At 31.9% G+C, this 14,811-nt stretch overlaps 1 protein-coding gene across 4 annotated transcripts; it reads left to right on the top strand.

The window, feature by feature from the left end:
* The first annotated feature begins 561 nt into the window (after positions 1–561).
* On the top strand, positions 562–8,931 carry LOC148618999 (beta-1,3-galactosyl-O-glycosyl-glycoprotein beta-1,6-N-acetylglucosaminyltransferase-like). Of its 4 annotated transcripts, XM_088578474.1 has the most exons (4): positions 1,813–2,329; positions 3,145–3,264; positions 7,199–8,260; positions 8,667–8,931. In XM_088578474.1, the coding sequence occupies exons 3-4, from the start codon at positions 7,273–7,275 to the stop codon at positions 8,915–8,917; spliced, it is 1,239 nt and encodes a 412-aa protein (XP_088434600.1). In that variant the 5' UTR covers positions 1,813–2,329; positions 3,145–3,264; positions 7,199–7,272; the 3' UTR covers positions 8,918–8,931. The 4 variants fall into 4 exon arrangements, with proteins under 4 accessions (XP_088434601.1, XP_088434600.1, XP_088434597.1 ...); XM_088578475.1 differs by lacking the exons at positions 1,813–2,329; positions 3,145–3,264 and adding an exon at positions 562–795; XM_088578471.1 differs by lacking the exon at positions 3,145–3,264.
* Positions 8,932–14,811: the final 5,880 nt, after the last annotated feature.

The following is a 14,811-nucleotide window of genomic DNA, read 5'->3' as shown; positions in this document are numbered from 1 at the left end:
CTTTGTTTGAATGTTTACACTTTTATATCTTTTATTGTTGTTGCTTTTTAATTTTTTAATTCACAATAAGCGTGATTTCTCTAATTTAGCTTTTTTGTTACATGTGATATGTGTTTCTACAATCCCCCTTTTCCATTTTTATTATTGTTTTTTAAGTTAAGAGCTGATGACAGTGAAACAAATATTTTTTTTTCAAATTAGAGTCCTCAAAAATTAAATATAAATTTGATGATTTAATAGGTATTTTGGAAATTTGGATATCATAACATACAGCACAAAGCATCTATTATGAAATCAGTTAACAGGTGCTTTTTTGTATAAAACCCTAAAGTATTCATTCATAGAATGATCTGAAGTAGTTCCGACATAAAACGACGACCAATGATAAACGTTCAGCATTTCCTTTGTTTCAGTTTATGTATTGTATAAGGTTTAATATAAGACTATATTTTACCAAGAGTTATAATTTCATTGTTAGAATATTTCTAAAATGAGGTCGTACACGGAAAATTGAAATGTAAACAGAATAACAAAATTTTCAGGATAAAATTTTTTAGATTAAATGTAAAGCTTCAATTTTGAAAACTTAGATGAAGAAATTATAATCTCATACTTTGGGATTTATCACCGGGCTATCATAGTGCGTGTCATTTCTGTAGGATGTAAATCATATCAGTTAGTTTGATTTTATGAACATTTATGACTAAGCTAAAATAGTGTGCAGACACATGGATTACTAAATTGATTTATAAAGAATGAGCTAATTTGAAGAAAAATATTCTTTCATAAACAACGGTAAGTATGAATCATATAAACAACAATACCTTAAAACTAACTTATCAAATTTTGATTTAGTAAACACAAGATTATTGTTTACTCATATAAAAGTTAAATATTTAACTGATGGCATATTTTCACACAGCCGTTTTATGGTTTCCCCTAACTTTATACCTTATCATTGCCTATGTTATTAACGCTTTTGATTTATCGCTCATATTTACAAATTAGCAAATTCTGTTAAGGCACCGACCATTTTTTATATTTGTTATATCTAGGCGGCTGGAATATTTTTTGAAATGAAATATCAATTTCACTTAGAAGACAAATAAAACAAAATATAGTTTCTGTGGCAAGAAAAAAATAAATGTAGTTCCATAATGGTAAAAAAATTAATGCTGTATTCTGTTTTATATATAAAAAAAAGGTTTAGGCAGAAAAAAATTAGAAAGAAAAAGAGAGGAGAGAAATGGCGTGTACATTTAGTGAATACATTATAACTTGCCATTCAACAGATTAAATTATGTATGATGAAACATTTAATGTATTCTTTTATATTAACATTTTACGGTTAATAGTCGGTTCATGATGTTATAATGAGCAACTAAATGGATATCAAGATCCAGAGACTTTTGTTTAATATTCATCCAGTATTTTAAACACACTATTGGAAAGATGCTCAGATTTAACATCCATTAAACAAAGATCAGATTAAGAAAAAAAGACGAAATATTTTTAGGAATATTTTAAACAGGAGTTTAACGGGTTACAAAATAACAAATGTGGCAGACTCTATTTCTATCAAAAATACACAAACTACCACTAAACATTATAACCAATTTAGATTTTATCTCCAAAGAAGAAAAGATACCAGGACGTGCGATTATTTTTAGATGTGGTTCTTCAACGGAATATATGGGTGTACTATTTTCTGCTACCTATAGTTTAACAGCAATGAACTTATGTAAGCGACAGCTCGGAACTTTCACAGTTTTTTGAATAACTACAGATGTACTATGTACTTATGATATAACAAGCATGTATATAAACATCTTCAGTCATGAACTAATTAAGGCGGCTGAAAACGTCTACGTTGAAATGAAAAATAAGACTATGCTATTCCACTTTCGAGCAAAGAGAAATAAACGTTCAGCATTTCCTTTGTTTCAGTTTATGTATTGTATAAGGTTTAATATAAGACTATATTTTATCAAGAGTTATAATTTCATTGTTAGAATATTTCTAAAATGAGGTCGTATACGGAAAATTGAAATGTAAACAGAATAACAAAATTTTCAAGATAAAATTTTTTAGATTAAATGTAAAGCTTCAATTTTGAAAACTTAGGTGAAGAAATTATAATCTCATGTTTTGGGATTTATCACCGGGCTATCATAGTGCGTGTCATTTCTGTAGGATGTAAATCATATCAGTTAGTTTGATTTTATGAACATTTATGACTTAGCTAAAATAGTGAGCAGACACATGGATTACTAAATTAATTTATAAAGAATGAGCTAATTTGAAGAAAAATATTCTTTCATAAACAACGGTAAGTATGAATCATATAAACAACAATACCTTAAAACTAACTTATCAAATTTTGATTTAGTAAACACAAGATTATTGTTTACTCATACAAAAGTTAAATATTTAACTGATGGCATATTGTCACACAGCCGTGTTATGGTTTCCCCTAACTTTATACCTTATCATTGCCTATGTTATTAACGCTTTTGATTTATCGCTCATATTTACAAATTAGCAAATTCTGTTAAGGCACCGACCATTTTTTATATTTGTTATATCTAGGCGGCTGGAATATTTTTTGAAATGAAATATCAATTTCACTTAGAAGACAAATAAAACAAAATATAGTTTCTGTGGCAAGAAAAAAATAAATGTAGTTCCATAATGGTAAAAAAATTAATGCTGTATTCTGTTTTTTATATAAAAAAAAAGGTTTAGGCAGAAAAAAATTAGAAAGAAAAAGAGAGGAGAGAAATGGCGTGTACATTTAGTGAATACATTATAACTTGCCATTCAACAGGTTAAATTATGTATGATGAAACATTTATTGTATTCTTTTATATTAACATTTTACGGTTAATAGTCGGTTCATGATGTTATAATGAGCAACTAAATGGATATCAAGATCCAGAGACTTTTGTTTAATATTCATCCAGTATTTTAAACACACTATTGGAAAGATGCTCAGATTTAACATCCATTAAACAAAGATCAGATTAAGAAAAAAAAGACGAAATATTTTAAACAGGGGTTTAACGGGTTACAAATAACAAATGTGGCAGACTCTATTTCTATCAAAAATACACAAACTACCACTAAACATTATAACCAATTTAGATTTTATCTCCAAAGAAGAAAAGATACCAGGACGTGCGATTATTTTTAGATGTGGTTCTTCAACGGAATATATGGGTGTACTATTTTCTGCTACTTATAGTTTAACAGCAATGAACTTATGTAAGCGACAGCTTGGAACTTTCACAGTTTTTTTTAATAACTACAGATGTACTATGTACTTATGATATAACAAGCATGTATATAAACATCTTCAGTCATGAACTAATTAAGGCGGCTGAAAACGTCTACGTTGAAATGAAAAATAAGACTATGCTATTCCACTTTCGAGCAAAGAGCACTTACTTGTAATATAAAAATCAATTCTTTATAATATTTAATTTACATTTGCTCACTCATAATCATGCCTCAAAATTTGTCATTTACGTTCAATGCATTATTTTTGACAATCTCAGAATGAGAACAATAAAATTAATCCTGTTATGTTTTAAGTCGTTTTGAGGAGTTGGGGTTGAGGTAGGGACGGGACTTGCTTGCTCATTAGACTTGAACAAAAAAAACCCTTGCCAATGCTCTTATGTTTGCTGGAGAAGCAGCTGTTGAGATTACAAGATTTTAATATTTTTCTTGTTCGTGAGATCAAGTACAAATTTCAACTAAAAATGCTAAATACGGCAAACAATACAAATACGTCAGCAATTATTATAAAAGAATGATTTCTATTTGTACATACATGTGTGTAAGTTGAGTTAAAATGTTCATACTTAGATATACATATCACTTCCCTGAACATTGTTCCTCGTATAATTATGTCTTATAGACCGGTAGTTGGTGTTTTGTGGAATCTACTAAGCTCCGCAGATGTTTTTCACCAAATAATTTAGTATCCCTGCCATACAAATGGTAAACTGAGATAGAACTAAAACTTTAAGCTGGAATTTTGCTCTGCAACTTAAATATAATGTATGGAATGGAGAATACTCAACCTAACGTATTGTAACGATTCCTAATATTTTTTTTTCTTCCACTTTCAATGTTCCTATGATCAAAATAATTTCATATTGTCTGTATGTAAGCTTACACAATGAACGGCGTGAGGTTTGCTATTCACAGTGTTCAGCTAGGGCATGAATATCACTATATAATAACACATAATTATGAAAAGACAAAAAAAATAGTGGGATAATAATTTCAAAGAATTTTGAGATATGTCAATAAGACCAATCCAAATTTCCAAAAAATCGATTGACGCAGGATATCGCCGTATGTTATCTATGACGATAAAATCTACAATGTGGTCTTGATCACTGAGCTATGAACAAAGACAATTTGATAAAATAAAAAGATGAAGTATATCTGTTCACAAAGTAAGTGCATTTGCATTTGAAATTGAAACCAAAAGTTATCGTATTAATAATACTTACTAAAATAAGCCTTAATCTAAAATATTATTATAATTGATAGATTGTTTTCTTTTTGAAATGTATAGTTTCTTATATGTTGATAATGCAACATCCACAAATTGTATGTCTTTATAATCTTAAATAGTTTTTGGGATGTCTATTGTTCTCTTTCTGATTAAACTAATGCTAGTGGCATTAAATTTCCTAAATTAACTTAATATTTCAGACTATTTGTTAATTATTATGTAAATAATAGTTTTTGGTTTTTAAACAAATTGACACAACAAGTTTTGCAATATATGTTCATTTATTCATTTATTCATTCATATCTTTATTTCCTCTAAGAGACTTCTTTAAACAAAAGTTAGAGATTTTGTTAAAAAAGTTACAGGTATATATAATTTTAAAGTCCTATGAAAAAAAGTGATAGCAATCAGCAAGTAATCAAGGAAACCAAGATTTTCCCAGAAATTAAACGAATGTTTCCATGGACAAGACCAGACCTGGAAAACAGCCAAACACAACAAAGAACAGAAGAAACTAAAATAATACATACAAAGTAACAAAAGTAATTGAGAAACTCGACCTCCACTAAAAAAAAACTGGGAGCATGGACCAGATGCACCGGCAAGGGTAAGCGTCCTCTGTTTTTCTAGAAACACCCGCCGAGTTGCTCATAAAAAGTCAAGTCCGGGATAGATGGACGAGGAAAAGAAAACTATGACACGTTGAACAAATTAGTTTCCATGGCGCAGATGGATACACCGTTACGATCCACGTTATTCACGTCATTCATGATGACGGCCATAAAACTTTTGTAGTGATGACTTCAATCTTGTAGCAACATAACCCTGCTCCTCCAGAAGCATATTTGTTAGAATTCTAGCGCGATACAAAAAGTCTGCGTCGTCTCTGCATCACGTTTGTCGTAAAGTTTGGTTTTCCTTTACCATCGATCTCTATGTGTAGGTCAAGATATGAGATTGACTTCACAGTGTCTGTAGTATCCTTTGTCTCAAGTTCTTTGGTGGTAGATGCGATGTATCAAATCCCCGAAACCCGGATTGTTTAATGATAATATGTCATCTATATAGCGGAATCTGAAAATTAAATTATCTAGCTAGACTATGTTCTTTCTTCCGGATCAGATCAAATGTAATGTCATCCTCAAAAGAGTAATAGGTCAGCAAGTAGAGGAGCACAATTTGTTCCCATTGGGATGCCGACCGTTTGTTGGAAAAAGCGTCCACCATACTGGACAAATATGTTGTCGATCAAAAATTCAAGCATTTTGAAAACATGTTCTTCTGTATATTTGGAATTATTTTTTTTACAAAGTATGAGGAATCTATTCCAAGAACCATATATTTGTATCTAGGAGTACCATCTTTTTGGAGAAACAACGATGTATAATGCTCTTGCGTCGGAATTTTAACTGAGTATGGGAATAGAAGTATAAAGTGTTGAAAAAAATCATAGGTTTTATTGCTAATATATTATGATAATAATCTTAAATTGAGGGTCTCCAGAAGATCTTTCGAATTTTTCAGGATCCACATTGAATTAATACTACTACGGGGGTAACAAGTGTTGTGGTAGGACCCCCATTTGACATGATAACGAAATTTCTAATTTCAAAAATCAAAAGATCTGTAACTAGATTCATTGCAAACAGTTTCTCCCACTGTTAATTACACAAATCATCAAATGGTTTGATAAGCAAAAAAGACAATTGGTTTACTGGTCATCGAATAATTAATATTCTGTTTCAAATATATCTCAATGTATAGGTGTATAAATCGCGTAAACTTGATACCATGTGTCAAAATGTTAGTAAACATTTTTAAAAATTTAAGTTGTAGTAACAAGTAATATGCTAGCATTAGTTTAAGACAAATGTATGATAACCATGACTTTTCAAGATAAAACTTATACTCAAGAAATGCAAATCATCAGCGAAAAAGTCAAAATGACATTTTATACAGTTGACAATAGAATGTAATCCAGGGACAAAAACCAGACATGGAAAACAGACACACACAACAAAGAACATAATGTAAATAAAATCATACATACAAAGTAAAAAAAGCAAATGAGTAACTCGGACTCCACTAAAACTGGGAACATGAACCAGGTGCACCGGTAGGGTAAGCGTCCTCTGCTTTTCTAGAAACACCTGCCGAGTTGCTCATAACAAATCAAGTCCGGGGTAGACAAACGAGGAAAGGAAAAGTATGACCCGTCCACGAGTTCATGATGACGACCATAAAACTTCTGTAGTGATGACTTCAATCTTGTAGCACATAAACCTGTTCCAGAAGCCTATTTGTTAGAGTTCTAGTGCGATACAAAAAGTCTGCGTAGTTTCGGCAAGCTCTGGCATAACGTATGAGTTGTGATATGAACACTCCATACGCAGGTGCTGAAGGGATGTTGCCACAGATGAAAGGAAAGTTAACAATTTTGAATGAGAAGTCATCACGTTTGTCGTAAAGTTTGGTCAATAGTTTTCCTTTACCATCGATTTCGAACTGTAGGTCAAGATATGAGGCTGACTTCACAGTGTCTGTAGTATCCTTTATCTCAAGTTCTTTGGGGTAGATGCGATGTATCAAATCAAACAATTGATAAATCATGAATTAAAGAAATAATCTTTAATCTTATCTTTAACATATTTTGCTTTATATTTGCAGGGATTTAAACTCCGACATAGAACTTAGCAACATTTCATTTTAAATGCCATGTTACCATCGTTTTCATGTGAAGCATGAGTAATAAATATATACAATGGATGTCTTTTCTTTTTTCAAGTGCTTTAGTTATTCAAGTATTTTATATCCATCAAAAAAGCACACACTATAGAACACAAAGAGGATATACAAATTCAGATTATTTTGTTTCAATAAATAGCTCCCTCTGCTTTGGTATTCTTCGAGGAGAAAACAATTCAATTGAATCAGCAAAATCCCTCCAGAATATGACCAGAGTTACATCCTTTTCAGATTCATACTTTGCTGACGAAAACAACACAATTAATCATATCAACCTCCGAAATCATGATAATGTTGTGGATGAAGAAGCAAGTTTTCCACTTGCATTTATAATTCTTCTTTATAAGGATGTTGAACAGACAGTCCGTTTACTGAAGGCAATATATCGTCCTCAAAACTTGTATTGTATTCATGTAGATGCATCTGCATCTGCTGTTACCCATGATGCAATTAAAGTGGTTGTAAGTTTTTATAACAATGTGTTTGTTGCATCGAAGACAGTCGATGTTATATATGGACATATTTCAAGACTTAAAGCAGAATTGAACTGTATGTCTGATCTAATTAATAAAAATAACACTTGGATGTATGCTTTCAATCTACCTAGTCAGCAGTTTCCCTTAAAAACTAATATCGAGATGGTGAGGATAATAAAGAAATATAATGAATCCAATTTGATAGAAGGCATAACAACTTTGAAACGGAAGATAGAGGAAAGATACTCACGTCGATACAAAATTGTAGACGGGAAATTGATTAAAACTAAGGTGATGAAAGTTCCTTACAAATTCAATAATCAATCAGTGAATATAGTTAAGGGTAGCGCTATTGGAGGATTTTCAAGATCATTTGTTCAATTTGTGTTGAAAAGTGAAGTGTCAAGGACGTTGTTGGAATGGATGGAAGACATTCATAGTCCCGACGAATATTTCTGGGCTACGCTGAATTTCAATCCTCAGCTTTTGGCCCCTGGTCACTACAAAGGTAACATTAATTTTTTGTGTAACCACTGTTTACAAGACGGTAAACATACGTATACAACAACTTGAACCAACACGGAGTTCTAAGAAACATTGAACACATCAATTACAATAAAAAAAAGTAGAGTGCAAAATGAAATGGTACTTTACACAATGTATCCATTAGTATTTTTAGTATAACATGAAAAAAGTGGCCTGAGAATTAATTCGTGTGATGATTAATTTTGACATTAAGTTATCGATGCAAACTAAACAATACTTGTTCAAACTTGTCCTTCGACATCTTGTAAAATACCAGAAGTGGATTGGAGAAGTTTTTAGGCATTTGATTTCCATCTTGATTGTCACGCCTCTACACATTTCAGTGTAAATAAACTGCTGCTTTTTTATTTTGATTTATTTAATTGTAGGTAACCCAGAAGAACTCAAATTTATCGTTGTGTATGCTGCATGGGCAGGTGTTAACAAATGCCACGGGAAATTTGTTCGAGACATCTGTATTTTTGGAATAGAGGATTTGCAAGATCTAGTCAAATTGCCGTATCTATTTGCAAACAAATTCTACATTGACTATCAACCACTAACATATAAATGCATTGAGGACTGGCATTTCAATAAAATAAAATCTGAAAGATTACCCGTAGATTTAGAAAAAAATTAAAAGGTGTATGTGAGTGTAGTTTTTTTTAATGAGTAAGCACAAAATTCTTCAATTTAATACCGGTATCTCACAATGATATTAAAAAGTAGTCCTGGATAATAGTTAATTCATAAAGTAAAACGCATATAAGCAACTAATACAGCTTACATGAGTGCTTTACGACGACAGAAGCACATTCTAAGAAAGCGAAGGATAATATTCATTCAGCCGTATCTCTTTAAAAGATAGAATCATTTTAAAACACATTCAATCAATGTTTATTATCAGAGGTGGCCACTTTCCCGCTAATTTTTATACATGCTTTGATTACAACGATAATTGGTTTATATAGTAAAAATTGTCTCCCGAGTGGAATGGTGATGCTGAAAATGTTGGATAGCCATGGTTTAACTTCATTTTATGTTTTTTTTCAGCAAATGTATACTGGACGTATGCCGGTGGAATAACACGGTATAGAGGGACCCCTGCCCAAATTTTTTTTCAGTGTTTCTAAAACACTTTAAATGCATTTCCAACAATTTATAGTGTCTTAGGTACTCTTTTGAACTTCCAGCATTCATCAATATATATTCTCTTTTTCAGCATTTTTTTGTCAAACATGCAACAAAGCACGATACCTTTACTTACTTGGTTAATATGGTATGGTTTGCCAGGTTAGCGATTCAGGCTCTTTGAGAGCCTCTTTTTTAATTCCAATGTAGTGTTTTACTCTCTTAGATATAAGAATAAACAAGGATTTTTCCGTTTAAAAAGTAGACTCCTCAGAATATCTTTTAAAGTTCTTCAACCAAAATCAACTGCATTATGAGCGGATCATAGAGTTTTTCTTCTTTTTTCATTAAAATTTTAAGTCCTTCCTACATAGTTAATTTCGGTATTATCCTTTCAGTTAATTAAAATCAACATTCATATCTTAAAAACAGGTATGTGATCGCTACCTGGTGAATACTTTTGGCAAACAAAATTTGGCATGTGCACAAGCTGGGTTTACAATGAGCACCTTTAAAGGTCAGGGTTATTATGAATTAATTGTCTCCCTTTGATTTGTCGAGCCATCTATAAAATGATGCAATCGTCAAGAAGCCAAGTCTATTGCTAAAGATTGACCCTTACCATGTATTGATTGACTGCAGTTTAACTTCTCATGGCAGATAGTTCATACATTTTAGGACAAGAACTATTCGCCAATCGAACAGACCATGCTTTGTACAAATCTAACACACTGAGCCACATTTTTATTGTGCTAGCTCACAGAAACAACAAGACTACCAATTTTAAAGTCTTAGGTGTGACTAGGTGGGGTCGAACCAACGATCTACCGCTCTCAAGAACGCTATCCTGAGACCACCAAGCCAGTTCCCTAATCATGTAACATTCAAATCAAAATAACAAGGAGCCTGAATCGGTCACCTGTTAGATTTTGCCTTTCAAGGGTAATAAATTTAACAAGTTGTCCAACAATTTTGACTCAAGAATATTTTGGTAAGACTTATCATAAGGATCATTTTAGCTATTGAAAGTTTTTTTTAATATATCTCTCAGTTTTCAAGATATTGCCTGAAAATTTCACCTTTGAAGGGCAATAACTCTTATAAGGAGTCATTTGACAAGTTTGATTTCTGGAGACTTTAGTAAGCCTTATAATAAGGATAATTTCAGCAATTGGAAGAATTTGGCTTAACCTAAAGGTTTTGGAGATATACTATTGTCTGACCATTATGTTCTATTTTTAGTAAAGGCGGCCATGTTTTTCAACAGATCAAAAATCTTCACACCCTTCTATGCAGATACCACATGGAAGATTCATAACAAATTTGGTTCTAATTGGTAAATAGTGTCAAAGGAGAAGAGTTTTGCAAAAGTGTTAACAATGACGGATGCCAAGTGATGGCAATAGCTCACATGGCCTTCAAAAATTGTGGATTTGTGAAGAAACTACAAAAACACATTGAAGCATGGGTTAACTTTTAATAGGAATGCCTTGGTTTTTGTGTATTTGTGTGTCTGATGAACACAGATGATCCCCAAATTAAAATTACAAGAAAAGTCCCTTATCAAAATTCAGGCATATGTTCTGTTGCCACTTTTGGTGTTTTATTGTAGAGGTTCTTCTTGTGATGGATTGGGCATATTTTCTGTGTTGTATTAAAATAAGCAAACATCCTACAAAATTTCAAAGATGTAGCTAAAAACTAGAAATACTTGGACACGCCATGAACCGCATTATCTGGAGGGAAGATTGGATGGACAGACAAGGGTCATATGCCCAGCAAATCTTAGTCAAAGGGGATATAAAACTATGTAACAGTATGTGTCTTCCAGTGGTAACAGCAAGTTATAAAACATCAGTTTTATTAAAGCACCAATCAGGCATCATAAATACAACAAAAGTACAAACAATAACAATAATAAAAATGTACAAAACATTCAAAACAGTCATAAATATCAAGTTAATAAAGGCTTTCAAAAACAATCCCTGATGGGATAGAGAACTAAGGGAAACAAAACATCTTATTAATCCACTGGCAAGATTTATTAACTTTGAATTGCCATCTCTATAATTCATTCATAAAAATAAAAATACAAATGAAGAAATTTATCAAAAGTGTCATGGAATTAAAAAATTCACAACAATATAACTTGAAGTATTACATAGTGGCACCATTGTAATGAGATTTAAAGATCAAAATGTATTTTTCTTATATCAAATTCAAACTTTAAAGAACCACTTAAAAAGGGAATAATCATGCATAATTATGTCTATGAGTGATTTAAGAATTTCACTGAACTTGTTCCATGCATTATATTAATCAACTAGCATTCTTTGTGGTTCTTCAGGATACAAAATTATAATCCTGTTGATCATAGTACATAAATTTGGAAAGTGGTAGAGTCAACAAGATGGTCAAAATATCACTTACAACTTTAAATGCGTGAGTTGCTGTAGCATTACATAAGAATAGCATTTGATTGCATGTTTTTGCCAAGTCTAAATCCCCATTGAAATTGTTATTTCCAAACCACATTTGGAATAAAATGAGCGTCTGTATACTAAAACAAGAGGCTCCCAGGAGCCTGAATCGCCCACTTGGTTGAATTTTGCCTTTCAAAGGCAATGAATTTAACCAGAAGTTGTCCAACAATTTTGACTCAAGAAGTCTTTGGTAGAGCTTATCATAAGGATCATTTAAACAATTGAAAGTTTCTTTTAATCTATCATAGTTTTCAAGATATTGACTGAAAACTGTTTAAAAAAAGTCATTTTCCCCTTTCAAGGGCAATAACTCTTACAAGGAGTCATCTGACAACTTTTGTAGTCCTAATAATAAGGATCATTTCGGCTATTGAAAGAATTTGGCTTAACCTAACGGCTGCCATGTTTTTTGACGGATCAAAAATCCTAACATCAGTTCTATGCAGGATACCCCGAGGAACATTCATACCAATTTGGTTTCAATTGGTCAAGTAGTGTCAAAGGAGAAGATTTTTGAAAGAAATAACATTAAAAATAGAAAAATATCGTTGAAAAGGGCAATAGCTCCAACATGGCTTAACGGATTAAAACCAAAATTTGATCAGAGATAGATTTCTTCATGCTGAACACTTTCACCCTGTCAGAATGTAGCTAAACCTAATGCTTTTGAAGATAAATGCAAAAATCTTCAGTCTGGCCCTTATGTTCTATTTTTAGTAATGGCAACCATATTTTTCAACGAATAAAAAATCCCCAAGCCAGCTCTATGCAGGATACCCCAAGGAACATTCATACCTTGTTTGGTTCTAAGAAGTCAAGTAGTTTCAGAGAAGAAGAGTTTTGTATAATTGTTAACGACGACGACGGACGACGACAGACGACTATGACGATGGATGCCAGGTGACCTAAAAAGTCACAAGAAAGGTCCTTGCTAGGGACTCACATTAAAGTCCTGCTGAATAAAATTTAAATGCAGATAACAATAGTCAAATAGAATAAATCTTAGTTTAACAACAATTTTATCTAACTGCAATGTGATGTAATTTTACATTGTCTTCAAGCAATTGGGCCCTAACAAGGTCTGGCCTCTGAAATGACTAATAAGGCATCTAATTGGACATTAAATGATACCCCCCACCATGTTGCAAAATAAAGTTGGGGGGAAGGGATAACTTATAATGGCCATAACTTTTGTAAAAATAATACCATCAAAGTGAATTTCAAACTTAATCTGTATTCAGTCGGGGACAGAAACACACACAACTAATAGAGGAAATCACATAATACCTCGCCACTTCATGTGGTGGGGTATAAAAACTCTTTATCTTTGAAAAAAAATCAAAATTTCTAATCATTGTCTTTCACAATGTTATTTTGGCATGAGTATTTTATAAAATTATAACAAGAGAATACTAACAAAAATACATGAACTGTGAAAGCACTGTACTACCTCGGCATAACATTTTTCCATTAGGCATATTTTTATTTGTTTAATGTTGTATTAAATTTTATAGAATTTGATGATGTTGTTTGAGTCCCAAAATTTTTATTATTAGACATGTTAAAACATGTAAAAAGGTTGTTTCATACCTGCCAACTTCTGAAAATTCCCATGGGGGTTTTTAGGCAGAACAATGTGTGAACGGACATTTTTCATAACATAATGGATTTTACTGTAGTAATGTATGGATGAGACAATCACTATAGTAATAAAGGGCCTTTTTCAGTTGAAAAACATGTGCATACACTGTAATAGATTGAAGTTTGTAAGCTCATTTTTTGTGGTGGATTCCTAAACACTTAATTGAAATTCTGAAGTTTTAATTTAAAAAAATGAGAAAACTTTTATTTACTTTAAAAATACAAAAATGTACATTGAGCACATCTTTCCTTTCATGGCTTCATTTCATTAGTGTCAAATTGAAAGGGAGTAAGTGTTCAGTTTTGAACTTACAAGGCTTGCTCCACACAAGTTCTCATGCTTCAACATCCTAGTCTTTGTCCATGTGAAAGAAAGATACTGAACTATGTCAAGGAAATTTGAGCAACTGTTTCTTTTCATTAATAAATACCACGAGGTTCAGTATATAAGGAAATGCAACAAATATTCAATAATGTTTTTAACCAAATTTCCTAATCATCACTATTTAAAAGGAATATATTTTTTAACTACTGCAAACAAAACTTTTGGGAAATAAACTGCACTGTTGAAATTACAAGAAATGTGAAAAAAGGACTGAAGACTGCAAGGGAGGCAACTCGTTTTGTATAAACAATGGAATTTAATTTGTTTAGGTACGTGGTTCTACAAATTTCAGACCTGTTAAATTGACAGTATTTGTCTAATTCTGGAGTAAGAAATTAATCTAAAAAATTATTGGCTCTTCATAAAATAGTGTAGATCCAATCGGGATTCATTTTCTTGTTGTCAATCATCATCGATAAGGTCTCACTAACCACTTCTAACGTTTCCATTACTTTACATGTTAAAAAAGTAATTTTCAAAGTCTCACTGTGAATTCCCAGGACAAATGACATCTTAAAGTTGCATACTGTTGCGAACCTTGGAAAATAAGGCTTCCAAAATCATTATGCTAATGGTACGATGATAGTAGAAATTCTTCACAAAATTTACTTGAATAAATAATACTGAAAATCCACATTTTTACCTGTTCTGCTGACAGCATGGAGGCAAATTACTAACACATGTAAACAATATTCATACACTTTTGTAGTTAATTACATATATGAGTTTAAAGTACACATTCTCAGCTTCATTTTGACTACTTTTAATCAAAATACACACAAATAATGCACTGATAATGCATATGTCTAGGTTCAGTGTGTTTTCGGTACTACATAGGGGGGGTGGCCATTTGACCCGGAAGTGGTTAGTGAGACCTTAAAAACATGTTTTGAG

This window comes from Perna viridis, chromosome 4 (assembly GCF_037379345.1).
Source record: "Perna viridis isolate PV_CMFRI_1.1 ecotype Kerala chromosome 4, ASM3737934v1, whole genome shotgun sequence".
NCBI lineage: Eukaryota > Metazoa > Mollusca > Bivalvia > Mytilida > Mytilidae > Perna > Perna viridis.
Note: the sequence above shows the minus strand (reverse complement) of the source record. Positions and strands in the feature narration are given on the sequence as shown.